We start from the raw sequence: 13,354 nt of genomic DNA, 5'->3' as shown, positions 1-13,354 counted from the left end.
CGGTGAGTCCCTGGAAGCGACTGCCTCCTGGACTCTCAGAGTTCAAAGTCCTTGAGCTTCAACACTGCTTTGTTTGTGATACAAGGGAACTTTGGATTCCCCTACTTCACCATGTTGGCCCTTCCCCAAATTAACATGTGTTGATTTTCAGAACTACTACATACAAAGTCCTGCCCTTTTCATACATGTAAATACAGTAGCACTGAATCAGTATAAAATCTCTAAGCTAAAGCTCATTTATCTACAGGTCATTTATAGTCTTAAAATACTATTTTCAATGATAGTTGCTTTGCAGACTAATAAAAGAACCACTATTTTTGGTCCAGTTTAATAAACAGTTCTGGAAAGCTGTTTAATGGGATGAAAAGATGAAAGTGACTTCTTAAATGTTACTGTCAACTGTCAAGACTGGTACTTTTCATAACAGAGAGCAATTATATTCTCATTATTATACTCTTAATGATGACAGGATTTTGGAAAACAGAGAATCTACAGTTGCATTAGAAATTTAGGTTGAAATAAGAGTATCTGAGTAGCATCATCTTATTTTCTAAATCTCTACATTCTAGGGAATTTGGCTCTCTGGTACTTTAAGAAGTATTCCTTTTCAAGAGTGTAGAGATAATTATAAATCATTTCAAATATTGACAGACTCTTTAGACCACTAAAAATGATCAGATGAGGGGCGCCTGGGTGGCGCAGTCGGTTAGGCGTCCGACTTCAGCCAGGTCACGATCTCGCGGTCCGTGAGTTCGAGCCCCGCGTCAGGCTCTGGGCTGATGGCTCGGAGCCTGGAGCCTGTTTCCGATTCTGTGTCTCCCTCTCTCTCTGCCCCTCCCCCGTTCATGCTCTGTCTCTCTCTGTCCCAAAAATAAAAAAACGTTGAAAAAAAAAAATTAAAAAAAAAAAAAAATGATCAGATGATCATTTTCATTCATCTTTCTTGAAAAAAATAGCATCAGAATGACCAAAAGAAGGAAGCAAATCACTTACAGAAATAGCTGATTATTCAGGACTAAATCTAAGGAAATTGTTACTTGAGATGCTTTACCCAAACCTATTGTTTGCTTGTTTGAGGGGTCTAAGCCTATGTTTGTTAAGATTTATCTTTGAAGGTGATGATATTGCCAGCCTGTGCAGACTGATAACACATATGTTTCTCCCCACATCTAGCTACGTGGTGAACATAGGCCTGATCAACAAGCTTCATGGCTGCTTCCTCTCTGTGCAAGGCCCAGTGGATGAGAATCCCAAGACAGCCACCTTTCTGCAGCATGCTGCAGGACTCTTGCATGGAATGTGCATGCTGTGCTTTGCTGTCACCAGAAGGTAAGGCTTCTACTTGATACTAATCTAGACTCAACTTTGGAAACATCTCTAGAGTTTTGCCAAACTTGGGGTCATTTTATAGGGATGCAAGTGGTCATCTTGGCCTCTTTTTTTCTTTGCCTTACCTTTGTCCTTCTTGGTTTCCCATACTGAGGCAAACCTCATATTTCTTGTTTTTCCCTAGCTACATGCTCCCGTCAAGTCTGTTTTTCTTTTTGGTGTCATAAACTTAACTGTCATTGCTGGAAGAAATCTTGGGGGTCATCCATCCCTCTTCTCCTGAAATCCAGAGGAATTAAGTGATTCTCCTTGAGTCAGTTACAAAGCCTACACCAGATCAAGCCAGGCCCTCTGCACAATACAGCACAGCCTCACAGTGTCCATAAGTTTGTTCACATGCTTTTATTTACAGCCTCCTAGGTTTGTTTATTTTCCCCTTTTGTCTCTTTCTCCAAGATACCTTCATGAATAAAGGAAGGGAGCCATCCAAAAACAATAGCTCCCTAAAGTTACATATGATCTATGTGTGGGGAGACCCGATGTGGTAGAGGCCTGCAAGAATTCACCTGAGGCAGAACAAAAGAGATAGAAGTTTATTGAAAACACTGCAAGGGACCAGCAGACAGGACAACAAAGGAGAGACTGGCTGCCATGAGGCAGTGGTGAGGGGCTGTAGTTAAGGGGGAAGATGAGGGGTATAGGGAAACGCATAGAATTTTCCTTTTTTGGTACCTGTGTCCAGGGTCCAGGTGTAAGTAACCCATTGTTTGCCTAGGGCTTAGGATATTTTGAGGAGGGTCACCTGTTGGCCTGTTGTATTCAACTAGGGGCTGCTGTCGGCCCTTCTACCTCACTCAGGTTTCCATTGCTCAAGTTGGTTGCCCAAAAGCATCCTGTACACTATGGGCATTATAGCCAATGTGTCAGGGACAACTGCTGGCCTGGTTGGCTCTTTATACCCCTCACCCCATCCTGTGGACTGTCTGCAAAAGCAATAATTCTCTGGGGCGGGGGTGGGGGGCACAAAATAAACCCCTGTTGCATTCTTTTCTCTCCCACCAATTAAAAATCATTTGCAGGGGTGCCTGAGTGGCTCAGTCGGTTAAGCATCTGACTTCAGCTCAGGTCATGATCTCGCAGTCTGTAAGTTCAAGCCCCGCATCGGGCTCTGTGCTGACAGCTCAGAGCCTGGAGCCTGCTTCAGATGCTGTGTCTCCCTCTCCCTCCACCCCTCCCCCACTCACACTCTGTCTCTGTCTCTCAAAAATAAATAGACATTAAAAAAAAAAGATCTGTTTGCATTAGTGATTCAGTGTTTCTGATAGGAATATGATGTAGCCATCAGGCATATTAAGAATGTTCAGTAGGGGCACATAGGTTGCTCAGTCAGTTCAGTGTTCAACTCTTGATTTTGACTCAGGTTGTGATCCCAGGGTTGTAGGATCAAGCCCTACATCAGACTCCTTGCTGAGTGTGGAGCCTGCTTGGGATTCTCTCTCTCTCCCTCTGCCCTCTTCTCCACTCACATGTGTGCTCTCTCTCTCACTCACAATCACTCTCTCTCTCACTCTCAAATTAAAAAAAAAGAAAGAATGTTTAATAAAATAATTTTCTTACAATTAAATTCTAAACAGCACTGCATACAATTTTTTTATTGTGGCTCTTTTTATTTATACCCAAAAGGAGAGAGTACAATAATGAACCCCAGTGATAGCCATTATCTGGCTCCAGCTATTATCAGTATTTTATTTTTCCCATTCTTATTTTATCCTCCTGCTCACACCCTGGGTTTTTTGTTTTGTCTTGTTGGTTTTTTGTTTGGTGGGAAAGGGGTTATGCTAGAGCATGTAATAACAAATTTCAGGTATCATGACATTTCACCCAAAATAATTCAGCATGTATCTCTGAGGTCTTAAACATAAATGCCATGCCATTATCACCCCAACATAATAAACAATCATTTTGTAATATACCTGGTCCACTTTTCCCCACTGTCTCAAAACATCTTTCTACCAGAAGTTTATTGGAATCAGAATCCAAATTTCAGGTGGCATTTGGTTATTATATCTCCTCTTTTTTATTCTGTAAAATATTCTGCCTCTTTTTTTCTTGCCATTGATTTGTTAGAGAAAAAAATATATTGTTTTTTTATTATTTATCAAGAAGAAAATTAAAACCAAAATTAAAATTAAAAATTTGAAACTTCTGGGGTGCCTGGATGGCTCAGTTGGTTAAGTGACTGACTCTTGATTTTGGCTCAGGTCATGATCTCATGGTTCATGAGATCAAGCCCTACTTAGGTCTCTACGCTGACAGCACAGAGCCTGCTTGATATTCTCTCTCTCTCCCTCTTTCTCTCTGCCCCTCCCCCACTCATGCTCACTTTCTCTTTCTCTCTCAAAATAAATTTTAAAAAATTCTGAAACTTCTAAAGTCTCACTGCTTGAAGAAATATCCACCCATTTTCAACGTACACAGAATGCTAGTGACTATATTCAGAATATTTTAAAACAGAGAATTTGCCATCTAAAATGAACCTCCTCGAAGCACCTGGCTGGCTCAGTCAGTTAAGTGTCTGACTCTTGATTTCAGCTCAGATCATGATCTCACAGTCATGGGATTGAGCCCCACATCTGGCTCCATGCTGGACATGGAGCCTGCTTAAGATTGAAGATTCTCTCTCTCCCTCTCCATCTGTCCCTCTCCCCCTTGCACGCACATTCTCTCCCTCTCCCTCCCTCCCTCCCTCCCTCCCTCCCTCTAAATAAATAAATAAATAAATAAATAAATAAATAAATAAATAAAGAACCTCCCCCCGCAACAATTTTTAGTCTGTTACACATGGAAACCTAACACCCACCTATTCTTCCTTTACTGTTACCTCTCTTAATCCCGTCACATTTCTAGGAAGATTAAGACTACCTGATCATCAGGGAAGCCAAGCATAACCTGTATTAAGTTAGTCTTCTTCCTTCTAGAAATGCAGACAGAACCTGTTCCAGGGATTAGATAAGAATTTAGGAAGTGGCTATCTGAGTCTCTAACCTAAATATGATCAGATGGTACCACACGGCAGAGAGGCCAGCAGCGGTATTAGGGCATTGGCACCTAGGGCACTGGCACCTGCCAGCTTGGAGTATAGCCTGCTGCCCGGCTAGCTCCTGTGCAGTAGGCTGCTCCCTGGAAGGTGTCCTCTCCCCCAGGAGACCCCTGTCCAACAGTGGTTCTTTCGTGTACACAGCATTAGAAACCTGCCAGCATCTCAGGGCTTTGTCACCTGTATTCTTTCCTTGAACCCAGATGAATATCACACACATAAGTATTTCCATATGTAGTTATTGTACAGTTTTGGGCTTTGGCTTTCACTTACAGATTTAGTCACTTGAAATCTCTGGAACTTGAAAGAAGCTTAGAGATCAGTCACAGCCACTCACTCTTACAGGGAAAGCAACTGAGCCAAACTAACTTGAATTGGGATATAAGATTCCTACCTCAGTGCTCTCACCTACAGACTTGACTTTGTATTATTCAAAATGTAGGAGCATATATTTCAGTTCTTTGAAGATTTTCTCAATTACATGTATGGAAAGCAGGATCCCCTTCTCTCTAACACACACAGTCATGTCCTTTCCCGTAGACATTGAGCATCTGTCCTATGCCAAACACCAAGACAAGTACCCAAGATACTGCCCACGGGGATCCGACAGCCTGGTGTGGGGTCATACCTGTAAACTAATAGCTGCAGTAGAAGAGAGTGTTCACAGAGAAGGAAGTAAAGCACTCCCACAGGAGATCAAGAAAGGTTTCAATGGACTAAATATTGAAGGGTCCAGAAAGACAAGTAGAGGAGAAGAATGCAACAGAGAAAAGGGTCATAATATGTGTACTCTATGATATAATATGTTATTGGTGTCTTTGGCCCACCTGGAGGTCACCTACCAATGGCTTCTTGTATTTCTCTGCCTGAGGATATTCTCTGGACAAATAGCTGTTTGCTACAAGTACTGGGGAGCTAATACCTCCAGGAGTGACCCTCCACAGTAAATGGGTGGATTATATCCCAGCTCTGCTAACCCTCAGTGAGACAGTCCTGAGGTGTGTTCTGTATAGTCTGTAAAAGGGGCCCCAGTGGTAACCTGTGCACTAACACATCGTTGATTGGCTTTCTCCCTTCCCTCTTTCTCTCCTTTGCTTCCTCACAAATAAACTATTTACACCCATATCCTTGTTTCAGAGTTTGGTTTGGAGGCAACCCAAACTAAGAGATATGGATATACAAGATATTGTCTCATGTTGAATTTGATGTTGCTGTGTGATAGGGTGACTGTGAAGAGTGACAGGAGATGAAGTAGTAAATGAGCTCCATGTGGGGCACCTGGGTGGCTCAGTCGGTTAAGTGTCCTTCTTCAGCTCGGGTCATGATCTCACGACTCATTAGTTCAAATACTGTGTCAGGCTCTGTGTTGACAGCTCAGAGCCTGGAGCTTCTTCGGATTCTGTGTCTCCCTCTCTCTCTGCCCCTGCCCTGCTCACACTCTGTCTGTCTGTCTGTCTGTCTGTCTGTCTCTCTCTCTCTCTCTCAAAAATAAATAAATTTTTTTTTTTAAATTTAAATGAGCTCCATAGATGTTAGCTCCTAGGAGGCTGAAATGGAGACAAGAACTGGATGTGCTACATTAGAGTTACAGAAAGCCACTGAAGTTTAAGAGAGGGTAACAGGATCAAATTTCTGTTATAGAATGATAATTCCTGGAAAGAGTAAAAATGACTGGAAAGGCATGAGTCTAGAGGACTTGCATGAGGCAAGTGGGAAATGTTGAGGGCCTGTGGGACAGTGGAAATAGAATCAAATGCATTAAGAGGAGACAGAATAAATGTGAGAGAGATGGCATAGAGCTTGGTGGGAAGTAAAAGGAAGGGAGGAACCTAAAATGGTTCCTGGGATTTCTGACTTGAAACTTTTGAGTGGTGGATGGTAGAGTCTCCAAATTAGGAAATATAAGCAGTTTTCCAGAGAAGAAATATGTTTGTTCCTACGAGTACCTAAGGGTCATCCAAGTAGACCAAAGTCTTTATATATATGTATAATTGTTTTTTCTGTACAAATACAGCTGGATTTTAAATAAATCAGTAATTAACTCTAGGTGGTATTTAAGAATTCTTAATCCATTGTTCCCATTATAATTTCCTTCTCCAGCTTCAGTTTCTATTAGTAGGCCTTGCTGCAAAAGCAGATTATTCTAGGAGAAAGGGTCCAGGTGGTTTCCTAGCTTAATTTACCTAGGAAGTTCTTAGTATCAGTATCAGCTGCTTCTGTGAGATGAAAGGATGGCCCCTAACTGCAGTTCTTCCTCATTCTTCAGTCTTCAGCCTTTCCAGAACACCACCAAGCCACAGGAAGACAGGGAGTGTTTTCTACCTTTCCATATTAATTTGCCTCTAATATTTACAGACCATTTCATACTACTTCCCATTTCTTCATGGAAATTCTATTTCTAAACTATAAACTACAATGACCTATGGAAAGCACTTTGTTATGTGTGTCAGAGTTTCTTTCTGCAAGGTCACAGCCTTGTCTGGGGACAAAGGTAGTGTGGCTGTCGTTATATTGGAGTAATTCACATAATGCCTGTTTTGGCTATCAGGACAAGCCAGCCAGAGCCAGAAAGTTGAGGAAGGATTGTTGTCAAAGCTCTTTTATGACCAGCAGGAATAAAAAGACAAAGAGGAGCCAGAGAGGCCTTCAAAAATCATCTTGTGAGCTGGCGAGCTCTGAGATAATTAAGTAGCTGATTAGCCCAGGTCTCTGAGTAAACACTGCAGTCTGCTGGTGGCCCAGCCTTTTTGTGATGGTGATTACAGCCCGGCTGCCTTTGCCCTACTCTCCTATTGTGCCCTTAATCTGCTAATTTTTACCTAGGTTTTCTGAAGGACAATTTGGGTGTCAGAGTTTATGTTCTTAATCTTTGCTTCAGTGTGGAGGAGAAAAGACTAACTTGATTTTTGTACCAGGCTTGGTTTTGAACTTGCATTTAAGTAAAAATTGGAATTGTGATCTGGTGAAAGGTTTGATGTTATGTTAGGATTAGTTCAGAATTTTAATCCGAGGACTTTTCACAAATTATAATTCTTAATGACTTAAATGAAGTTCAACAGTCTGTAATAGGACTTTCAGAAATACTTATTTCTTTGGCCTTTACTGTTAATCACTTTTACATTCTTGGTCCTTTACGTAGTAAAGAGAAAAGGATAGTTTTCAAATCTCAGTCAGCATCTCAACTGCCCTAATTAGCTGAGACTCACTGAGGCTCCCTGAAGGTGCTAACAGGAGCAGAACAGTAATGAGTGATTATGAATTGCAACCAACACAGGCCTTTTACTTAATCAGCAATCATTGACTAATTCCATAACTGTACTAGACATTGTAGTAATAGGGCCAAGGAGCAGTGGGTTCACAGGGAGAGAGCTGACAGTCCTTATGACCATACAGAATAAGAAGAGGAGCTTATAAAACCTAGCTAATTCTGATTGAAGAAGACTTCTGAATTCTAGAATATATTTACATGAAAAGGAGTTTGTTGTTGTATACATTCATGGTTTTTATTTTCACATCCATAAACTATACTAACAAAATGGGTTCTATCCAAGGTCCCTGGAAACCTGTGTCAAAAAAAAAGAATGATTTATAATTTAGCTCATTAATTATGTGGATATAAATGAGTACTTCTCAAGTGTTTAAGGGTGCTTGAAAACCATTTGTTTGGCAAAGGTAAACTTTAACTCTGCCTGCCTGAATTATTCACTCATGCATTAAACAAATATTTATGTAGTACTTGCTCTGTGCCAGGCCCTGTGCTAAGCTTGGGAGAAAGCAGAAATGACTCAGACATCAATTGTGTCCTCAAGGACCTTGTCGGCTAGTAGAGGAAAGAAGATGCATATACAAAGACCCATGGTATAAGGCAGAGTGGTACAGAGGATAGAAGATAACCCTGAAAAGCACTTAGCACACTGCCTGCCACATAGTAAATGCTTAATAAACATTGGCTGCTGTCATTACATCATTATTGATGGAGTTAAGAGGAGGGAAAGATCACTCTTAGTGGTAGGAATTACCTGTTCCCTAGAGCAAGTAAAATTTAATCTGGACCTTGAAAGATAGAAGGGTTTGTTGGGACATTTAGAGTTGAGAGAAAGTAGATAAACAAATAGCTAAAGCGAAGACATCATGGTAGAAAAATATGAAAAACCAATAGAGTACTTACTTGAGCTCAATTTGGGGATGTATGTGGTGGTGATTTTAGTGCCTCCCAGGTTTTTATGAGATTCAACTGAGGTAATAAATGTAAAAAGGCTGTGTGAACTATTTTGCTAAGATGTGGTGGCAGTGGTGTCATTAAAAGCCTTTGATCAGGGAAGTGACATGCTAAGAACCATATTTTGGGAGCATTAATCAGATATCAGGAATACTTGGTGAAGAATGTATTAGAGAGGAGGCAGAAAATGGGACCATTAACAGTCATCTGGGCAAGAGGCAGAAGGAAGGGAAAAGAATTTTTCTTAATCTTCCCAGAGTCTCTTTCCTCATGTACATTATCATCAGACTCCAGATGCCATCATCTCTGTCTCCTCTGTCTTCCTTGTACCCCAGATCTCATCTGTTGTCACATTTTGTTGAATGGAAGGAACCTTAAAGTTTCCTTAATCCAGTCTTTTATTCATGTGTGAATCTCTCCAATAACCTCATTCATTCTATATTTGAATATGTCTTTTGTCAGGGAACTCATTACACTGAGAGAACCATTCTGTCATTGATAAGTTTTAATGCTTTAAAAAGTCTCTCCTTATACCAATCTCTAACCTGTCTCCCTACTGCTACCTATTAGAACTAGTCCTAATTGTTCCTTGGCAACATACAGACTATTCTATCCATGCTCTCCTCCCTGAACTTCCCTGATCTCACCCTTCCACATATTTCCCTTTGCTTTTATTCTCCTTGTTCAATTACTATAACTGTATAACAGATTTCCCCAAAACTTAGTGGCATAAAACAACCATCTATTGGGGCACCTGGCATGCAACTCTTTTTTTTTTCTTAAGTAGGCTTCATGACCAGTGTGAAGCCCAGTGCAGGGCTTGAGCTCACAACCCTGAGATCAAGATCTGAGCTGAGATCAAGAGTCGGACACTTGGGGTGCCTGAGTGACTCAGTCACTTAAGCATCCTACTTCAGCTCAGGTCAGGATCTTGCCATTACTGAGTTCGAGCCCCACATCGGTCTCTGTGCTGACAGCTCAGAGCCTGGAGCCTGCTTCAGATTCTGTGCCTCCCTCTCTCTCTGCCCCTCCCCCACCTCAAAAATGTATAAACATTTTTAAAAATTTTTCAAAGAGTCAGACGCTTAACTGACAGCCACCCATGCAACTCTTGATCTCAGAGTGGTGAATTCAGGTCCCACACTGGGGGTAGAGATATATAAAAAAATAAAATCTTAAAAAAACCAATCATCTGTTAATCTCACAGACTCTGTGTGTCAGGAATGTTGTCAAGATACTGAGAGACTGGCTTATCTTTGTTCCACAATATCTGGGCCTCAGTCAGAAGACTTGAAGGCTAGAAGTTGAAATCATCTGAGTGCTTATTCACACACATCTGTGGCTCATGTGGCTGTTAGCCGAGGACCTTTCCACCTGGGCACTCTGCATAGGCCAATCTGGGCTTCCTCACAGCATGGTGGTCAGTTCCCAAAAGGAGCATCTTGACAAAGAACCAGGTAGAAACATTACCTTTTATGAGCCACCCACAGAAGTCATGCAGCCTATTTCCACTGTATTCTGTTCATCAAGGCCTTCACAACACCCACCTCCCCTCCTTCAGAGGTAGGAGAAATAGACTTCACCTCTTCATGGGGAATACAAAGGTCCTAGAAATATAGGACCAGAAATATTGCCGTGGTTGTGTTTGAAAAACATTATTTGCCACATTCCAGCCTTCCCTGTAGATAAATGTGTTTCCAGCATCCTTTTCTCATGTGTCTTCTGTTCTCTCTGCAGTCTCATATTTGGTATATCACCTGTCCCTTGACATCACCTCTGTTAACTTTTAAAACCTGTGGTCATTAGCCACTGTCCTTAGACAAAAGACTTTCTGGGATTGGGAAATAGGGACTGAAGTAAATATAATAGGATTCAGGAAGTTACATTTGTTGAGCACCTTTTATGTATCCCAGGCTAAGTGCTCCTTGTGAGTTATGTTCCAGCAGTCTTGTCACACCATGCAAGGGAGCACAGCAGCCAGTAGAGTGATGAGGAAGAGTGACTATCGCCTGCTTCAGATCCAGAGAGTGAGAATACAAGAGCAGGAACTTCTGGACTGTTTCTGTACTCACAACTGGGTGATTGCTAGTTGAGAGATTTCAGAAAGATCCATTCCAGCTAGTAATAAAGCCTTAGTTGACTTATAGGGACAGAACAATGAGACCACTTCATTGCTACAATTCAACTTGTGTGTCCACTATGTGCTAGGCACTGTGCCAGAGAAAGGGAGCTGTCTGGGCCATAGCCTACAGGACTAAAGTTTAACAGCAGCCTTCACTTCCTTACTTCTCCCAGAGAGGATACGGTATGATGAAGGCAGACTGTCAGTACATGTATCGGCTCACCAGGTTCAGAGCAGCAGAATATGTCAAGGATGCACCTGCCGTCAGACTCCCACTGGCTGTAGGACTTTGGAGGGCAGGATCTCAAGAAAGGTTTTGTGCACAGTTGTATTGAAGAGCACAGGTTTGGGAGTCAGAACAGCGTGGGTGCAGCTCCTGCTCTCCTAGCTCTGGGCCAGTGGCAGATTCTTTAGCTTCTTAAAGCCTGTTTCCTCACACTGTAAAAGTGAGTTTGATATTTCTTCCCTCACAGGGTCAAATGAGTCAGGGGAAAATAGGGACTAACACATCTGTCACCACAACCTCTTGCCTGTGGTGCTGTAATATATACTTATTATATGATTCCCTTTTTCCAAAAAGATTTGAGAGGGATTACAGTATATGCAGGAGTTTTTATGAAAAAAAATGTAGAACAAAAGAAAATAGGTAGGAAAAAGTAAATCAAGGCAAAAGCAAGTGAAATTAAGGTACAAATCCTATTCACAACAAGGCCCTGATGGACATTTCCTCGTGGAATTCCTACTGGTGGTTTCTACCAAGAACTTCTATTTTATACATCAGATTCTAAACCTCATTGGCTTTCACCCAAAATTGACCATTCCTCCTCACTACCTTATTCTACTCATGATTCTTGTTATCTGACCAGATTTTAAAACCTAAAACCTTAGTGATCTTTAGCTTCTGTCTCCCAGAATCCAGTTCAGTCCAATCTGGTATAATCGAAAGAATGCTTGCCTCAGAAATATTTATCCCTATTTATCCCTCTTACTTGATATTTGTCTGCTTCATTCATTCATTCTCTTGTCCTGTGTATTTGTTTTATGTCTTCAACTACAAAGATTTCCCTAAGGAAAGAGACTAAATGACTTAGCAGTTCCCCTCTGGCACCAGCACCAACCTAGAAGCAAAATAAAAACTCAGGAAATAGCTTTTGACTGGCAAAATTAGCAAATACCAGCGTGTATCATTAACCTGTGCCAGGGCCCCATTTCCTGCACCTGCACTTAACATAGGAAGAAGGCCTGCCCACATCTCATGTTCTTCCTCCTCTAAGGTAAGAGGGAGACATCCAGAGCCCTCATTCCTTGGCAAGGAATGAGATGAATTTTTCCTCATTTCCTTCCATTGCTTTGACAGATCTTTAATCATTACTAGTTATTGAGCACTTGATATGTGCCAGACATTCATCAGGGTATTAGGGAGGTGGTAGTGAACAAAATGCCTATCCTTATGGAATTTATAATCTACCGGGAGAAAAAAGTAAAAAAAACAATAAACCAATGAACAGTTTGGATAATATTAGCTAGTGTAGCAGTATGAGAAAATAGCAGGGTAATATAGCACAGAGGCCTAGTCAGGGTCTTCTGGAGATGGAGTGGTCAGGGGAGGCCTCTCTGGGGAGATGACACTGAAACTAAGGAGCCAGCCATGTAAAGATCCAAGGGAAGAATATTCTAGTGGAGATGAATGGTAAATTGATGACTCCCAAATGTCTGAGGTGGGTAGTTCCAGAAACAGAGAAGGCAGTATATTGGAATGTGATGAGCAAGAAAGAAAGTGCTAGATGAAGCCAGAGAAGTAAGGCCCTGGAGATGAGGACAGAGAGTGTAGAAGTTTGGGTTTTCTTCTACTTGTGAGGGGAAGCCATTTGAGGATTTTCAGCAGAGAGTGGCATGATCTGATTACTTAAAAAATAAAAAAAGCATCTGTTTACTCTGTGAAGAATGGATGCGAGGTATGAGAACACAAGCAGGAAAGATCAGTTAGGAGGGCACTGCAGGCATCATGCAGTCGTGATATGACGTTTTTTTTCCTCCCAGTTACCTACCAGCAGAAGCAATTGCCTTCCTCTGGCAACACATTAGAGCCTCTGGCAGAGCTCCTTCAGCCTAACTGCCAACTTCTTAAGATAACAGAAGCCAAAACATCAGCAAAACTAGCCAAAACCAGCACAGGGCCCTTTGCTGCTTGCAGTGAACGAGAAAACTGAAGTTGGAAGGTTAGAAATGTCCCATCTGAGAGATGTTTCTGGACAGCAGCCCTGGCCTGCAGCTCCAGGATCCAGAACTGCATCCTGTTGTCAGGATGTTGTCAGAGCCGCTCACATTCTCACCTCCTGGGCTCCTCCCTGCCCTTCCTTACCTCCACCTTTACTTGTCCCCAGACTGTCCGGGCCCATCAGCTCTCTATCTTCCCTCTCCCTGGGCCTCCATTCAGACCTGTGCCAGAGCCTGGTTTCTCCTCAGTGGCCTCACCCTCTCCCTCCCATTCCCACTGTTGTCCCCTTGGTTTTCCTCTTTCTTCATCCTCTCCCAGGTTGTCCGTTCCAGACAGCAAGAAAGTCCATCTCTTATCATCTCCAACTTC

General features: G+C 42.0%; 1 protein-coding gene across 5 annotated transcripts in view; it reads left to right on the top strand.

Annotated features, from left to right (window-relative positions):
- SCAPER (S-phase cyclin A associated protein in the ER) overlaps positions 1 to 13,354 on the top strand; it is a 518,574-nt gene that overhangs the window by 454,984 nt on the left and 50,236 nt on the right. For all 5 annotated transcript variants that reach the window (XM_042941318.1, XM_042941317.1, XM_042941313.1 and 2 more), the window contains one exon: positions 1,174 to 1,329. In XM_042941318.1, coding sequence (XP_042797252.1) covers positions 1,174 to 1,329 — 156 coding nt within the window. The remainder of the gene's footprint in view (positions 1 to 1,173; positions 1,330 to 13,354) is intronic.

This window comes from Panthera leo, chromosome B3 (genome assembly GCF_018350215.1).
Source record: "Panthera leo isolate Ple1 chromosome B3, P.leo_Ple1_pat1.1, whole genome shotgun sequence".
NCBI lineage: Eukaryota > Metazoa > Chordata > Mammalia > Carnivora > Felidae > Panthera > Panthera leo.
The sequence above is the reverse complement of the archived record's forward strand: the minus strand, read 5'-3'. Positions and strand labels throughout refer to the sequence as shown.